General features: G+C 39.8%; 1 protein-coding gene across 1 annotated transcript in view; it reads left to right on the top strand.

Moving 5' to 3' along the window:
- Positions 1 to 18651, top strand: part of DLGAP2 (DLG associated protein 2) — a 649549-nt gene that overhangs the window by 612956 nt on the left and 17942 nt on the right. The window contains exons 12-13 of the mRNA XM_065400541.1: positions 9071 to 9156; positions 10416 to 10831. Coding sequence (XP_065256613.1) covers positions 9071 to 9156; positions 10416 to 10831 — 502 coding nt within the window. The remainder of the gene's footprint in view (positions 1 to 9070; positions 9157 to 10415; positions 10832 to 18651) is intronic.

Below are 18651 nucleotides of genomic sequence, written 5' to 3' on the forward strand. Positions count from 1 at the left end.
ACAAAGAGAACCTGGGGAATTATAGAACAGTCATTTTAACTTATATACCTGGAAAGATAATGGAACAAATTATTAAGCAATGAGTTTGTAAGCACCTGGAGGATAATAGGATTATAAGGAATAGTCAGCATGGACTTGTCAAGAACAAATCATGCCAAACCAACTAGTTTCCTTCTTTGACAGGGTTACTGGCCTAGTGGATGGGGGGAAGCAGTTGATGTGATATAGCTTGATTTTGGTAATGCTCTTGACACTGTCCCGCATGACATTCACAGAGCAGTTATCAATGCTTTGCTGTCAATCTGGAAGGATGTATCTAGTGGGGTCCTGCAGGGGTCTGTCCTGGGGCTGGTACTATTCACCATCCTCATTAATGACTTGGATAATGGAGTGGATAGTTTGCTTTTAAAATTTGCAGATTGCCCCAGGATGGGAAGGTTACAAGCATGTTGGAGGACAGCACATGTCAGGGATGGTCTATGGATACTTAGTCCTGCTTCATCCCAGGGAGATGGCCTAGATGATCTCTTGAGGTCACTTCCAGCCCTACATTTCTATGATGCTGTGCCAATCCACTGTATGACAGCTGTAGTATGAAGCTTCATGGACTGCAGTGGTACAGTTAGTCTCAGCTGGACTCCATGAGTTTTCTACATTATGACATGATGCAACCGAATACATGCCTTGGATGAAAGACAAAGTGGATTCCACTATTTTTGTATATATTGCATGGAAAATATTAGAGATTATTAGAAATTGCTTGTTTTATTTTTCTCCTTTCTCTCATAGTAGCATTCTGTGAGACAAGAACCTATCAGGTGCCACTTTCCCGAGTCACAGTCATGATACAGACATTTAATTATAAGACCCTACTATGGTATCAACCTTTCTTGGGAAGCTCCAAAATGAAGATTTCTGCAACACTATCTTAAGAGCAAGAGTTGCATTCATGGCACCTCCCAATTGGTAGTATTTGTACATATGCCCTTGCTATACTTTTTAAACCAGTATAGCAAACAGTCCTCTAAGTGCACCCTGTCACCATGGAGGTGAGCAAATTCAAAAAGTAATTGTAGAAGGAGAATCATCATCCAGTGAGGGTGTTTCTATTGGCAGCACATAAAGATCTGTTCTTGGTCCAGTGCTGTTCAATATTGTTATCTATAATCTGGGAGGAAACATAAAATTGTTGCTATTAAAGTTTGTGGATGAGACAAAAAATGGTGGAGTGGCAAATAATGATAAGGCCAAGTCAGTTCTACAGAGCTATCTGGATTGCATGATAAACTTGAACAACATGCATTTTAATACAACTAAATCCAAGGTCATACATCCAGGAACTAAGAATGTTGGTCATGCGCAGAAGCTAGGGAACTGTATTTTGGAAAGAAGTGACTCCGAAAAGGAGTTAGGGGTCGTGGTGAATAACCATCTGAACATGAGCTGCCAGTTTGATGCTAAAGACTGGTCTAAACACGATTTTTGTACTTATAGAACTATTTCACTTCAAGTGTGATTATTATTTTTTTTTCTTTTTTTACTGAAACAGCGATACTGGCACTAGCCCTAGTCATACAGTTATGCCTGTATAAAGCACCTTTACCAATATAACTGCATGCATGTTACGGGGTTGTACTGCTTTTACTATACAAGTATACTTAAAGCAGTACAAATGTTGTGTGTAGACTAACCCTATGACAGCAAATACAAACCTTGGATTTTCTTGGGGATATTAACTAGAAGTAGGGAGGCATTACTACCTCTGCATATTCATTAGGAGACCATTACTGGAATACTAATGTCCACACTTTTAAAAAGATGTAAACAAATTGGAAAGCATTCAGAAAAGATCTACACGAATTAGTGGAGTTCTGGAAAATCTGCCTTATAACAAAAGACTTATGAAGTTCAGTCAATTTAGTTTATCCAAGTAGAGCTTTAATGGTGACTTGATCATGGTCTGTAAGTTCCTGCATGGAGAGAAGGTTTCTGATAGTAGAGGGCTCTTCAGTCTAGCAGACAAAGGCATAACAAGAGCCAGTGGTTGGAAACTCAATCCAGACACATTCAGACTAGAAATAAGGTGCATATTTTTAATAGCGGGTATGTGTATACTGCAATCAAACACCTGCGGCTGGCCCGTGTCAGCCAAATTGGGCTCGTGGGGGTTTGGGTTAAGGGCTGTTTAATTGCAGCGTAGAAGGTTGGGCTTGGGCTGTGACCCCCTCCCCACAGGATCCCATACCCAAGCTCAAATGTTTGCATCGAGTCAGCTGACAGAGGCCAGCCATGGGTTCTTAATTGCAGTGTAGACATACCCAGTGCGGGTAATTAACCATTGAAACAACTTATCCTCTCTCACTTGACATCTTTAAGATATGACTGGATGTCTTTCTAAAGGATATGCTGTAGCCCAACCAGAAGGTATGGGCTTGATGCAGGAATCACTTGGTGAATTGTATGCCCTATGCTGTCTTCTGGCCCTAAAAATCTCTGAATCATAATCACTCATTGTACCACCCCCATACACACCTGGTCTGAGCAGGTAACCAGCGTTGGCCACACTAGCATTCCCACCTTCACCCTCACTCCTCCTCACCCTCATCACACACACACACTCACTATGTATTTGAAGAGCACTGGCTGTCAAATGATGATACTAAATATGAGAGCAATGAGGGCAGAGCACAGAGAAGGATCTCCCTGTGCTCCTTATCCCCCACCAGCACATCCATTGTGAAGCAGCCATAATTTGACCCCAAAAGTTGTTCTGTGCCGATATGTGCACATAAAACGATGGATGTAACCAATTAATGGACTTGCCTCATCCAATGGCTATTTCTTCCCTTGCTAAAAAGCTTAGCAGAAGTGGTTGTAGTTGAAACAAAACGACATTTTTTTTAAAATAGCTTATAATAATTTAATCTTCTTTCACAAATTATCCTATTGATTTTCTTAATTGTCATTTAACATAATGAAAAGTTCACATTACTAAAGATCCAGGATGCTGTCATGCAGACTATCTGCTCATTTAGTTTATTATGGAAGAATTTCCATTTAGCCTCTGAATGCACAAAAGATATTGAAAATAGTTACCGTTCTGTTATGTATTACAATTTGTTGTTGGTAATCTAATCTTAGTTTAATATGAATCCTGTTTTCGAAATTTTCTGAACTATTTATTTTATCAAATAGAACTCACTTAAAAGAACCATGAAAGTTTCCAACCTGCTTCATGCATTCATCTGATAATTAGCACCTATTTTGTCACACAACCTATTCAGCAACCCGGACTTCTTGCTGGGAAGTACTATAGCAGTAAAATGCTACAAAACACAGAAATCATTCACAGATACAGTGAGAGCTAATCCCTGATGTACATTTCTAAAAAGTGTTTTGAAAATTGAAACATATATGCGTCTGTTAGTTGTAAATATTCCTTCAGCTAACTAAAGCAGTGAAAGTTCTCACTGCAGTTTTACTTTAAGCTATTCTTCAACTTTGAAAAGTGACTATGTACAAATGAAACTTTCTTATACATCAGATTAGTGTAAATGCTAATCCTTGTGTGTTTAGAGTCAGATTTCCTTGTTATTGTGTCAGAAGTAAGGTTTTCTTGCTTTTTACTCTTCTTGGCTCTGAAAGGCCAATAGAGGTAAGGGAGAGTGAGCTGAACTCTTTTCCATCAACAGAAATGATTATTAAATTCTGCACACAGAGCCAAGCAGTTATTGTACCAGGGCAAAGCCACTGAGGGCAATGAGGTTGCATAGGGTCATGAGAGGCATAATGTGGCTTGCAAAACATTTTATTGCTGGTGATGATGAGGGAAAAGGGAAGAGCCCAGCTTTGCTTTCAGATAGTAGGTTGAGGTCTGTTTTCTTCTAAACTGAGCATATATGGTTTGGAATTCATTGAGAGACAGTAAATCTGAAACCCCACTATGCTATTTTCACAGAGTCAATGTTCAGAGCAGACAAATAATGCTGAAATAAACGGTGCCATCTATTGGCTAAACATTAATAGCTAAAAGAACTGAACAAATAATTTGCAAAAAAATAGTTTAGTCAATTAATGTATCTTTTTGGCTGCAAAACAAATCAAGCTATACTCTAATTTATACTCTGCATTTATTCAGTTTTGTGAGATTCCTTTGTAACTGTTCTCAGTCTGCTTTCAATGTAACTATCTTGAGTAATTTTGTATTGTCTGCAAACTTCGCGATCTCATTGTTTACCTTTTTTCAAGATCATTTATGAATAGGATGAACAGCACTGGTCCCAGTACAGATCCCTGGGGGACACCACTATTTACCTCTCCCCACTCTGAAAATTTACCATTTATTCCTACCCTTTGTTTCCTGCCTTTTAATGAGTTATTGATCCATGAGAGGACCTTCCCTCTTATCCCATGACTGCTTACTTTGCTTAAGAGCCTGTCGTGAGGGACCTTGTCAAAGGCTTTCTGAAAGTCCTCATATGCTTATAAAATTTTGGATGACACCAACCTTGGTTGCAAGCACATTGGAGGAGCTTGCCAGCTCATTTTTGTCAGGGATGGTCTAGATATACTTGGTCCTGCCTCAGCACAGGGGGATGGACTAGATAATTCTCAAGGTCCCTTCCAGCCCTACATTTCTGTGATTCTATGATTTTAACTACATAAAAAGGGTGGAGTTTAGCACACAATCCTCTCCTCTGCATCTCCCATTTCCTAGTTTAGGTGGCACCCCACATAGTGTGCTGGATTTTGTGAATCTCATTTTAGGCACCTGTCTCTCCCTGTTCATCAAGTAGGGAGCGTATGTGCCTAACTCAGGCTTTGTGGATACGAGTATTGTTCCAGTGATTTTCTGGGTGCCTAAAAGTTAGGCGTTGTGATGCTCAGTGTTGCAACACCTAAGTCAGTTTGTGGAGCTGGGGCTCTATGACCGTCTTTCACCATATATCACCTTGCTGATGGCATGGCCAGGGTTTCAAATATTAAACTATTTGGAATGCATGCTAGTGAATAATAAAATATTCAAGGATCACAGAGAACAAATCTACTTTGGTAAGATTCATTCAAGTTTTGGGAGCCACAACAAAACCAAACATGTTACCTTTTCCCCTGTGCTGAGTTGAACTTCAATACCAAGCAAATAATTTCAGTACCAGACAAATTCGTTGAAACTATAGTAAAGAACATGATTACCAGACATGTAGATAAACATGATATATTGTAAAGGGAAACCATGCCTCACCAATCTATTAGAATTCTTTGAGGAAGGTCAACAAACATGTGGAGAAGGGTGACCCCAGTTGACATAGTATACTACGACTTTCAGAAAGCCTTTGACAAGGCCCCACACCAAAGACTCTTAAGCAAAGTAAGCAGTCATTGTATAAGAAGGAAGGTCCTATTGTTGATTAGTAACAGGTTAAAAAACAGGAAACAAATGGTCAGTTTTCACAATGGAAAGTGGTAAATAATGGGATCCCCCAAGTATCTGTACTAGGATTCATGCTGTTCAACATATTCATAAATGAACTGGAAAAGTGTGTAAACAGTGAGATGGCAAAGTTTGCAGATGATACAAAAAAGTTACTCAAGATAGTGAAGTCCAAAGCAGACTGCAAAGAGTTAACAAAGGGATCTCACAAAACTGGGTGACTGGGCAAAAAGAAGTCAGATGAAATTCAATGTTGATAAATGCAAAGTAATGCACATTAGAAAACACAATTCCAACTATACATACGAAATGGCGGGGTCTCAGTTTGCTGTTACCACGCAAGAAAGAGATCTTGGAGTCATTGTGGATAGTTGTCTGAAAACATCTGCTCAATGTGCATCAGTCAAAAAGGCTAGCAATGTTAGAAACCATTAGGAAAGGGATAGAAAATAGGACAGAAATTATTACAATGCTACTACATAAATCTCTGGTATGCCCACACCTTGAATACTGCATGCAGTTCTTGTCGCCCCATCTCAAAAAAGATATATTAGAATTGGAAAAAGTAAAGAGAAGGGCAACAAAAATGCAAGGAGAGATTAAAAAGACTGGGACTGTTAAGCTTAGAAAAGAGATAACTAAAGGGGGATATGATAGAGGTCTATAAAATCATGAATGGTGTGAAGAAAGTAAATAAGGAAGTGTTATTTACCCCTTCACACAACACAAGAAACAGGGTCACCCAATGAAATTAATAGGTAGTAAGTTTAAAACAAACATAAGGAAGTACCTCTTCACACAGTGCACAGTCAACGTGTGGAACTCTTTGTCAGGGGATGTTATGAAGGCCAAAAGTATAACTGGGTTAAAAAAAGACCTAGATAAGTTTGTGGAGGATAGGTACCTCAATAGCTATTAGCCAAGATCATCAGGATACAGTCCCATGCGCTGGGTGTCCCTAATCCTCTGACTGCCAGAAGCTGGGACTGGATGATAGGGGATAGATTACTCAATAATTACCCTGTTCTTTTAATTCCCTCTGAAGCATCTGGCACTAGCCACTGTCAGAAGACAGGATATTGGGCTGGTTGGACCATTGGTCTGTATGTAAATTTATGTAAATTAAGCTAAGGCTGGCTGGAAGACAAGAATTCTGTTTTGCAAAATATTTCAAGGTTTCTACATTTGTTTTTTGTTCTGCATCGAGATGAAACTAAGACCTTTCAAAATATTTCACAAAAAACCAGGGAAACCCACCTCAGGATAGCCATGAGCCTAGTAGCTAGGGTCCTCACCTGGGATGTGGGAGATTCATGGTCAAGTTCCTGCTTCAAATCAAATAGAGAGGGATTTGAACCTGGGTTTCTGCATCCCGGGGGAGTGCCCCAACCACTGGGCTATTAGCTATTCTGGAGTGGCTCTCTGTTTTTGACCAGAAATTTCATCCTGAGAAACCTTCCTCGAAGGTTTTGTCGAAACGGATACGTTTCCACAAAAAGTCTGTTTTGATTAATCAGCATTTTTTATTTTTTACAAAGAAACATTTAGTTGAAAAATTCTCGACCAACTCTAAATAAAGCCTGGCCAATCTGATCACATTGGAATTATCTCCCTTTCTTTCCCAGAAGGTGACCTTACGCTGCCTGTGTTTCGTAGGAATTGTTCATCCCACCCCCACACCATTGTTAGATGAAATTGTTGTTTTCCCGCTTTTACTTGTTTCAGCCTTTGACTCCATTTTGCAGGATTGTTTTCTGTTTGTCAGGTGTTACAATATTTGCTCTCCAAATTACATCAAAAGTCCTTATTTGGCATCCTCCTCCTGCTGCGGGGCACAGCAAGCAAATGAAAGGTATTAAAATGTGAAAGCAATCATCAGAGCATTTAGTTAGTGTCAGCTTTGGCAAGCTGGATGGGAGGATAATTTGGCAGAGTTTCTGTTTAGAAGAAACGCGTGCCAGGCCATTTTGACACCTGGACTGTAATTTTACTGATAACTGTGTTTTCAATCATATAAAAGTTCACTGTAGATCAACTATATATATTCCTATAAATTCCTGTGTCAGTTACATATTGGGCAAATTATAATCATCCAGAGCTCCTGCAGAAATACCCATAGGAGGGCACCTTGGAAGAGGAAGGCTTTCTCCATGGAGATGTTCCCAAATCATTCCATTAGTGGAAAGATTTAGCCCATATGGAACACACAGGGAAATCTGCTCTGATGTTTCTGAGGCACTGGGCAATCCACATGGAGGCTAAATATCTGGCTAAATTGCCATGAGTTTACCTTTATCTTCAGATGATTCTCCTAGTGAGATCTGTGCAACACCATTATCTTCAGTATATTTATGCAGGTATAACTGATTGGCTTCTGAATTGTAATTTAGTGAATAATTCTGTTGATGATGGACTAGAAGGAATAGAATCCAGTTTACTCTGCCTTAGCTGTGTTGGCTCAACATGGTTAACTAACAGGAGTAAAAGCTACTAGAAGTATATGTTTGTTACTAAGTCAGCAGATGTGACTCTGAATGCACAGAAAGAGACCTGGTGAATAAAAAGTTGCCAGTTTTATACAATCCCTTTTCAAAGTAACATTGTATGTTAAGTTAACAATTATTTCTAATATATAATGGAATATATATATATATATATATTTATGTCCAATATATTATGGAAAGATATTTTTGTAATGTTAACTATACTTATACCATGAAAGCTTATGCTCTAATAAATTTGTTAGTCTCTAAGGTGCCACAAGTACTCCTGTTCTTTTTGCGGATACAGACTAACACGGCTACCACTCTGAAACCTATACTTATGGGTAACTACCGTTCATTTTGTTTAACAAACAAAATATCCTCCAAAAGAGAAAAATGTTCTATTTTAATTATTTTTTCTTTGACTCTCCTTTGATTCAACATAACTTTCATGCTGCAGCACTTGTGTGTGTGTGTTTATAGAAAATCCTGCAGTAATTTTTGATATAAGTGTAGTGCCAATTAAGGTGAAAACACTATTGTGAATACATTTTGTAAGAGTATTGCAGAGGGGATAACTATTTAAAATTCCTGACTTAGTTGATATAGCATTCTTAAGATTATGTTGTTAAGAAAGGTGAGTTATGGTATTATACTGTATCTTCTTTATCACTTAAATATTTCTGTATTTGTTGGCACAGTTGCCAATAGAATCAATTCATTGTAACATTTCTTTTTATGACTTGCAATTTTTATGGGGCTATTTTCTTTTCTTTATTTTATTTTGTAAATCCTGAGATATAATGAGATTGTATTCTAATAATATATAATGGGGCTAACCTATGGGTTCCTAGTTCTAATAATAGAATAGTTGAGCCAATCTTACTTTCTGCCTGCATTAAACTGAGTAATTGCATCTGCATACATTTAAGAAAGGGAATTACAGAGCAGAGCAGAAGTGGTTATGCACAGTTTTATAAAACACAGCACCAAAACAATGATACCAGAGTGAATGCTTATTTAAATGATTTTACTGGGTTAGGTGTTTCTTTGAAGTAATTAAGGAAATATATAATTAATTGAAATAAAGGTAGGTAGATATAAGGTTGGATTGTCAATGTTCACTTCTGCAGATGTATCTTTTGTGTTGAATTAGGTGGAAACGGCAACCGATTCAGATACCGAGAGCAGAGGCCTACGGGAATACCATTCCGTTGGAGTGCAAGTGGAAGATGAGAAACGGTAATTCATGCAAAATAAAAGTGTAATCTTTCAAAAGACAAAACACTGTTGTGAACAAACACATAGATGGTGCTGTCTATAAATAATTCACAAGGCCAGGCTTATACGTGTATGTTGGCCAACTGCTAATATTGTAAGAGATGCTTTAGTTCTCCCTTCATATTTACTCAGAGTTTCCAGGGTTTTTTTCTTTGATTTGGAGAAAGTTAATGTTTGTATGGTGAACTTAGTGCTCCTAATTAATGAGAGGAATCACAGAACAGGTGCAAGCACACTGAAGCGCCAGCCTTGCAAAGGGATCCCCATGGCTGAATCTATATGCTATACAGTCCATTTGCAGGACAGGGCCTATCTCAACCCTGACCTACAGGGACTACTTCTAGGAGTCAGTTTCCATGGTGAGTCAATCCTTGTCCAGTCTGCTAAGACTGCTGACAAATGTGCTAATTCTGGTGGTGGTGGGTTTTTTATTTAGACACTTGTCCACCTGGCACTGGACTGGGACCACTATCTCATTTCACAGAAGCCATCAAACAGCCTTTGGGGATAGTAATTACCTTTGCTTACAACTGACATGAGCTAAATTTGAACAACTGACCTGTATATTTCATGAACAATCTTTTGATCCTCTGTTACAACTATTGAACATAAATTTATTCTAGTATTTCAGTATCCAAGATAAGATTATGATGAGACACTCACCATTTCATGGTAGTTCTATACTGTGTTTAAGCACAAACAAACATAAAACCACACCAGCCTGCTACCACTTTTTACATTTATTACAAAATTCTTGACAGCCTTAACTCAGAACGTCTTTGAGTAGGGCCCTTATTATCTGAAATAGTTGTATATATTTATTTGATAGTCTTCATTTCAACAGTATATACAGCACTGCAGGTCTTTGGTGCTATTTCCAGTTCTGTTTATTAATGATGTGCAATATAATGTAATGTGAGAAAAGATCAATATTTGCTTCCAAAGGTGGTTTAAATTATTTTCATTTATATCTTTGTTCAGATCAATAATGACACCATATAGACTATATATAGTCTTTTTGCATTGTCATTCACTCTCTTATGTTAAGTAACTAAATCAGTTGTAGGGTGGACTTTGACAAAGATTAATTGAAAAATATCCTGTATGCCAGCAAAAATATTTTTTACTATTAGATGCAGAAAGAAAATCAGATTTGTTTTGCCAGCACATTATTCCCTCTCTATATATCTGTTTTTCTTTCTTTTTTCTCCTTGCCCAAGACATGGACGATTTAAACGTTCAAATAGTGTAACAGCAGCTGTACAGGCTGACCTGGAACTGGAGGGCTTTCCAGGACACATAACAATGGAGGACAAGGGACTTCAGTTTGGTTCATCATTCCAGAGGCATTCAGAGCCTAGCACTCCTACCCAGTATGGTGCAGTAAGAACTGTACGGACACAGGGACTGTTCAGTTACAGAGAAGATTACAGGACCCAGGTTGACACCTCAAATCTTCCACCGCCAGAACCCTGGCTGGAGCCAGCCATTGAGACAGTAGAAACTGGTCGGATGTCCCCATGTCGACGGGATGGGTCTTGGTTTATGAAGTTGCTACATACTGAAACGAAGAGGATGGAAGGATGGTGTAAAGAGATGGAGAGAGAAGCAGAAGAAAATGATCTTTCTGAAGAAAGTAAGAACACCTCAGTATCTTTCGTTATATACATTTGACAGAGAATATGAAACTGTGGTTTATATTTATTATTTTATATATTATATTAATCAATTTCTATACCACTTGGAAGTGTGTTAGACACTTTACAAGACAAACAGAGAGGTTTCCGCCCTGAGGCGCTTACAATTAAAGCCCCCAATCCTGCAGTTGACTGTGCGGGTAAACCGCTGTATCTGAGTGGAGCCCCACTGAAATCAATGAGTGTCCAGCTGCACAGTCAGTTGCAGGATCAGCCATAGTTTTTGACATCATGAGTGAGATTCTGTGCTCTGCTCTAAGAGAAGGAGGAGGAGCTAATACGGCAATAAGTCACCCTTGTGCCTGCCTGATTTCTGAATTGCTCCGGGGGTCATAGCAGGCTTTGGCATAATTTAGCCCTGAGGAGCTTCTATCTTGCGGCAACCTGTCCATGCCTATATATGGCAGTAGCATTGCCCAGAATCTCTTCTTGAGAGGATCCTTGAGAGACAGCCTCCAACTGTCTTCTTCAGTTCCGCACCACAAACATTTTCTCCCAGCTGGATCGAGGCCTTTTAGAACCCTTTTATTCTACTCCAGGCCTTTTCCTGGCGTAAAGGGGCGTGAGTGATGGTGGGGAAACAAACATTGGAGAGGAAATAGAGTAAGGAAAGACAATGGTTACAGCAACAGGATTCTGTAGTTATTTGGGCATGTGCCCTTTTAGATGGTTCGGTTACGTTTTGTTGCTGCATTTTTTATAGAGAATCATTATTATTTACTCGCTTCTTGTGGACACCATGAGAGAAGTGATGGAGTGAACTAAAAAGTGATGCAGGTTTCTTGGAGCAAGAGCCATGTTGGCATTAATGATGCTGATACATAAAACTGCTCCTACCACTCTGTTAGATGCCTCCCCACAACTCTCTCCATTGCCATGTATCTTTTAGCCTTTGTCGACAGGCTTTTTGGCCAGTTTTCAGTTCGCATAACAATGTTCCTATCTCAGCCAATTTGAGTTGTTTTTTTCAGTTCAGACTTCCTCAGGCACAGGATCAATTCATTTAGACTTTCGCTGCCCACATATTTTCTCTTCAAGCCCTGCCTGACTCTGAATTTCTTGTTTGACTGCTTCCTCTCTTCCAGTCAGATTCATGTTTTACCCTCACATCTCTGGACAGTCGCACAGTCCACTGTCCCATTCCTATTTCTTGCACTCCTCTTTTTCAGAGGAAAGACAGACTGTTCTGTTATTAATTCATTTAATTACCCTTAATTATTTTGCTCCACCATACTGTGCACAAGCCTTTGCTGAATAACTGCATTATCATACTGCTGCAAGGCCAGTCTTTCCACCTCAACCCCCTCCTTTTCTCTTTTGTCATTCCTTTCATTGTGTCATGTCTGAGATTGGATTGTAAGCAATTCGGACGAGGAAGTTTGCCTTCATACCATGAACTGCTTAGTACAATTTTAGGTGCTATTAAATAATAATAATAATTTTATAATATTGTGCTTTTGTTAGAGTGGCTTTTAAGACTCCCTAGACTTCTTCCATAATAGTGGATTTTTAATACTCCCTCTCATGTACCTTATTCATCAGATTTCTCAGTTCCCCCAAATCGAATGCCCTTGTATTATTGCAATCTGTAAATCATTTGCTTTGATGAAGTCAAGTAGCTCAAAGACACAGATTCCAAGGTTCTCTGTTATTCTCAGTCACTGTTCAGTCCTCAATTGGTAGATACAGCTGGGTTTGGTTGGGGTCATTACTTTCTGGAACATAAAACAGTCTTCTAAATACCTTTGGAAGCTTTGATTATATCATGTTGGATTAATATTAATATCTGGATCGTTAACATCCCCTTTGCTTATAGCATCCTACAGTTTAGATTACCATAAAGTACAGTGCTGTTCCGGTGGAACCATACTTTTCAGATAGTTGTGTTGGACAGATGTCAATGAGGGCATCATTTGGCTTGCTACATTTTTATTGCTGTTTAGACCTGGTGAGACAATTTTAACAAAAAAATAAATGTGGAAGGAATGAGAATTGAAATGTCATGATTTTATTTTTTTCCCATTTGCTGAACAACTCTATTACTGGTGGTGGTGCAAGAGAAGGAGAACACCCAGCCTCTTGTTGCTGAGATGGAGTCACTGAGATAAAATAAACATGGACTCCCTGTGATGCTGTTTTTACAGGATTATGTTTCAGAGAGCTGCACTTTGGCGGAGATTCTGCTGTTGCTGACACTGAAGTCAATTGAGTTATTACAGGTTTACGTGGTGTAATTGAGAGTAGATTTTGGCTCCAACTAATTGTAACATATGGCATTCATACTTCTGCTTTATATAGCCATATGTCTCAAATGTCCCTCATTTAATGGACATCCCTCCTTTTACTCCCAAATTTACATGCATTAATTACAAACAAATTTTTATTGATATGATTTACTTCAGGAAAAAAAAGAATCATGAAGCTCAAGTTATCAACAGAGTTATTTATATTAAAGGAATGAATCCCACAGCATTTTGAATATGCATGCATAATTTTATTCATTTTGGGGTCTTTTTCACACATTGCATCTCACATTTAGGCCTTGGCAGACTGAGCAGTATTCTATCTACCATACCCAAGGTTTAGTGATAACCCAGCATGAAATTTATCTTGATGTATTTAAACATTTGGCAGTTCCACGAAGAAAATAATCAGAAGTGCCTGGGCCAGAGGCAGCCAAGTGTATTTTTCCATCTTCCACTTGAACATACTATACCTAAGAAACTTCACAGCAGAGTTTGCCCATTCAAAATGTCACTGTTAATGCTGAATCCCTTATTTGAGTGTCAGATCTATTAATTGTACCACAAGTGTAGATATAGATGTATATCCCATAGGCGAATCTCGCACTTTACACTACCATTTATATTTCACAGATAATCTTGAAAAAGAGGGCTTAAAATAGAGTTATGTTTTAAAAAGCAATTTCACTTTGTGTGTTAGCACAATAGCCTTGGGATCTTAGAAAACTGTTTGATTGCCCTATTGATTTTTTTCTTTTACTGTAGCCTTTCTCCCATAATGTTGTTTTAAGATCTTCACTCATTGAGTCTTAGAGAAAGAAAGAATAATCACTGCACCAAAAATAATCTTTCATGTCTTGAAGTCCCTCACTTTATTTATTTTACTTATTTATTTGCTCAGTTAGTAAAGTTAGTAAATAGTGCATTTATTTCTGTAAACGTCATTTATTATTTATGTGGGTAGATATTGGTGTTTTTATATAGTTAGGAAATTCTGGCTTCCAGGGTAAGTCATTTGACCATGTCCACTGGAAAAGTGCCCCCACGCTATTTTGCAAAAGATATGTGTTTCTAAACAATAGCAACTAGAGTCTCAATTTTGCATTCGGGAAACCATGTTTGACTTAGCATTGTGGAAGGGATGGTAATGAGAAGATCACTATCCATGTTCCAAAGCTCCACAACACAAGAAGAGCTAGAAGCCATGTGGTGCTCAGAAGTGCTGCAGGGAAGTGGTTTCTAACGGGAGCTGGGAGACTTGCAAAGTAAGGCAGTGAGTAAGTAAGCTGTGCAGGGCATTGAGAGTTGTGGGAGCTAAGGACACCACACCACAACATAGAGAGCAGCAGGGGAGCCAGGAATACTGTGGTGCTCCTAAATTCCACATTTGCCCTGTTTCTTCAGAAGCTGGAAATTAACGAGCAACTACTACGTATGCGCATTGTTACTCCTGAGGGAATTCTGCACCCAAAAAATTTAAATTATGCGCACAATATTTTAAAGTTCTGCAAAATTCTGCATATGTTATGTGTCAAAATAACACAATATGATCGTGCCAGTTTCAGTTATTTTGGTAATTTATTTCAAAATACCTGTCAACAAGTATGTCTGTAACAATACAGATGATAAAAAAGATTCAAGAATTTTTTTTGACAAATAGATTCCGTACTAGGCATATTAATACAGAACTTTGAATAATATTTCATTTAAACTACAATGCAAAAAAGAGTTTCCTGCACCCCGCAGAAGCAGTGCAAAGGCTTGGGGAGAGTAAGGGGTAAGAGGAGCTGAGGGAGAGGGAAGTAATTTCTGGAAAGGAGCCTGGGAGTGAACCAGGGGGGTTGTTGGGTGTGGCAGAAGTATGGAACAGTTGTTTTTTTGGAGGGGAGGGATTGTTAGGGAGTTGGGGACCCTCCCCCATGCAGACCTTAGCCTCTCCCAATCAGTCAGGCACATTCGCCTGTGTCCTCATGTGTCCCTGCACCCCTCCCCCATCCCCATGTGTCCCTGCATCCCCCTCCCCACTCCCATTCAGCCCCCACCCCAGGTTGTGACACCCCACTAGCCCTTCTGAACCCCAGTCTGTGACCTCCCCCCAACAACCCCATGTACCCTGCTCTCTCTATCTCCCTCACCCCATATGTGCCTCCTTACCTGGCCCTAGGGGCAGGGTGCTGTGAGGAATGCAGCCTCCTCTTCCTTCCTTCCTCCGTAGCTCACTGCTATGGCCAGTGAGCTGGCTGCCCTCTGTTCTGGTGCTAAAGATGCCCCGGGTGGGCAAAAGGTGTAACTGCAGTGTCTCTTTGTCAGAATGTATTTTCTGCAGAGAAAAAAAAAATCTGTGGGCAGACATGAATTCTGCACACGCACAGAGGCACAGAATACCTCCAGGAGTAACACATCAAGGAATGTTACAGTGGAAAACCAAACCAACTGCCAAAGCCACCCAAACATTCAAATATATGGAAATTAACATATGAGGGAAAGTAGATAAACACTCAGATGCATTTACCGTTCATACAGTATCCTAAATAAATATGCCTAGTCCAAAACCATTTTCATTCTGCCTCAGTGTAGTCACCCAACCTAGTCTAGATACTGTACCCAATTCCCAAGTACTATGGTGAATTACACTCAGTGAATACTTAAGACAGCCCAAAGGTCACTACACTCTGATTCCAGATGTTCAGGGCTTTGGATGAAAATTACTTGTCAATGGCAATGCATTTCTCTGGCAAAATTCTCCATATCACAAAGTACCTCAACAATTGGCTCCCTTGTTGCTGGTGTCAGAGGCCAAAGAATGGGTATGGCAACTATAATACCTTTTGGCCCCGAGGCAGTGTCTCTAGGTTAGATGGGAGAGGCATATTAGCAGAGCACTATGGAGAAGATCTACATTGCCGCTACCTAAGCTGGATCTATTGAATTGCTAAATATACTGGGAGGAGTTCAGATTCTAGTGTTGTCAGTCTGGCAGCTTTCAAGACCCAGTAAGGCTTGTCTGCATATCAGTTTGCACCAAGTTAGTTAAAATGGTTAATTAAACTAGTGAAAATCCCTGAGTGGACAGACTTATATCAGCTTAGCTTGGTCCTGTAAAATTTCAGGACCAGCTAAATGGATATAAACCAACTTTAAATTAATTTAAGTGTCCACACACAAAGTTGTACTGGATTAACTGAACTGATTTAAAATCACACCTTTACGTACATCAGGGCAACTTGTGTGTGTAGGCCTAAAATGCAAACTTTTAAAAAATATTCTGCTATTTGTGGAATTCTTCATGAAAAGAAAACAGTCTTGGAAAGATTTGGAATGAAATTTACTGTTCAGACTACCTTGATTCCTTTCGTAACCACTTCAGTCCATACGGCAGTAGATTTCTCCAGGTGGAGGGTATATATTTGGATTTCTTGTGGTAGGTCCTATTGCACTGCAACCCTGACTCTAAGGGTACGTCTACACTTACCTCCGGGTCCGACAGCAGGCAATCGGTGTTCTGGGATCGATTTATCGCGTCTTGTCTAGACGCGATAAATCGATCCCGGATCGATCCCGGAAGTGCTCGCCGTCGACGCCGGTACTCCAGCTCGGCGAGAGGAGTACGCGGCATCGACGGAGGAGCCTGCCTGCCGCGTCTGGACCCGCGGTAAGTTCGGACTAAGGTACTTCGAATTCAGCTACGTTATTAACGTAGCTGAATTTGCGTACCTTAGTCCGAAGTGGGGGGGTAGTGTGGACCAGGCCTTACACAGCCAGAAAGCAGCATCTCTTCCTCTCTTGCAGACTATCCCTCTTTTACAGTGTTGCATCTCCTCCTAGCTTCTCTGATTCTCCACCTTCTTGATATATTCCTAACTCACCATCTCGACACATTCGCTTCACCCACCACCACCTGTTTTGCTCCCATGACCCTTCTTCCACCTCATGCCTACCTTTTCCTCACTACTTTTCCCCCATCCTGCTTGAGTGCCTCTGTTCTGTTTCTCCAGCTTTCCCTCTTGCCTTCCCTCACCTGTTCCTGCTCCTGTTCCTTCTACTTTCCAGGTCTTGGTGGAGCCCCTTTTCTGTGGTTACCTGTTACTGTTTCTCTCTTCCCATGCCGCTGCTCCTTCCCAGTTTCTCCAGAATCCACACAAAGACATATATACCAGCAGCACCCATAGATTTGCACCACTCTGGATTTTCAGGGACAAGAGGGTTATCTGCAGCAAAATACTGGGACCCTAGACACACCTGTAGTCACACCCTACACACAATTGCAATGATATTTGTACAAAGTATGCCTTGTAAGGTATCATATGAAAGCTAGAAACCTACTGATTATTAATACCATTATAAAATGCATGTGTTAACCTTATATGTGAAGTTAGAAATTCCCTCTGTATGATGTTACTAGAGCATGTTTAAGACAAGACAGCCTAATCTAGGTAAAGGTGATAAACAGGTCTGTGCTAGACAAAAGAGTGTGGATTGATCTCTATTTACATATTAGCAGTAAACAAAGCCATTGCTAAACTAGGAGGGGTTATCCTGGTCCTGAACTCGAGAGACAGAGCATTAACATGGCTCCTGCACCTCAAACTGATACAGGTCTGTCGCATCTTACACTGGGGTTACGTTCCGCAGTCAGCGCGTAAAGTGAAAATCGCGTATAGTCAAAATGACCCTTGAAAATCCCTTAAATCACCCATAAAGTACAGTTTTGTGTATACAACCTGTACAGTACTATGTATTGTATACAGCAATGTACAGTACAGTATATAATAAAGACTACATATGCAAAATATAATTTTACAGTATTTTTAATAACATAACAGAGAGACAGAAGAATGAAAGAATAAAAAATGAAAACAGTACAGTACTGTAAACCTGAACAGTCACCAGTTATCCTGGATATTCTTGCTAATCTTGTACTGTACACACTCCAATGATTAGTCTTCCTCTTCCCCTGACAACACTATCATTGAGTCATCAGGGCTTGATGTCGATCCAGGAGACGATGGGCCAGGCTTGGGTGATGGAGAGTGAGTCGTAGACGAAGTGGTTGGCTCTGGTTCAGCTCGAGAAGTTGATTGTGTAGGCTCTGATACTGCTGGTTGTTTTTTCTTTAAAAACATGGTGATTGGCAACTGTCGTTGTTGTCTCTTGAGCTCCTCAAACATTTCTTGGTACGGTCTCAAATCATCCGTAATATTACGTGTGATTTTGAGGCTTCGTTCCATAGAAGGATCATATTCAGAAATTAAATCATTCAAGTGTTTCGCTGCTTGGAACACTTCAGAAAATTTATGAAGATTCCAAGTTGCTGGCTCTTCCTGTTCGTCATCATCTTCGTCTTCTGTAGACGATTTTATCAGTTCCTCTAACTCTTTGTTAGTCAATGTTTCTCTATGGCCCTCAATTAATTCCTCAATTTCTTCCTCGAGGATGTCGATGAAGCCATCACCACCCACTTGCCTGGCCACCTGAACAATGAGTTTCACTTCTTTGTCAATGGTTGGGAAACCCTT

This window comes from Emys orbicularis, chromosome 3, assembly GCF_028017835.1.
Source record: "Emys orbicularis isolate rEmyOrb1 chromosome 3, rEmyOrb1.hap1, whole genome shotgun sequence".
NCBI lineage: Eukaryota > Metazoa > Chordata > Testudines > Emydidae > Emys > Emys orbicularis.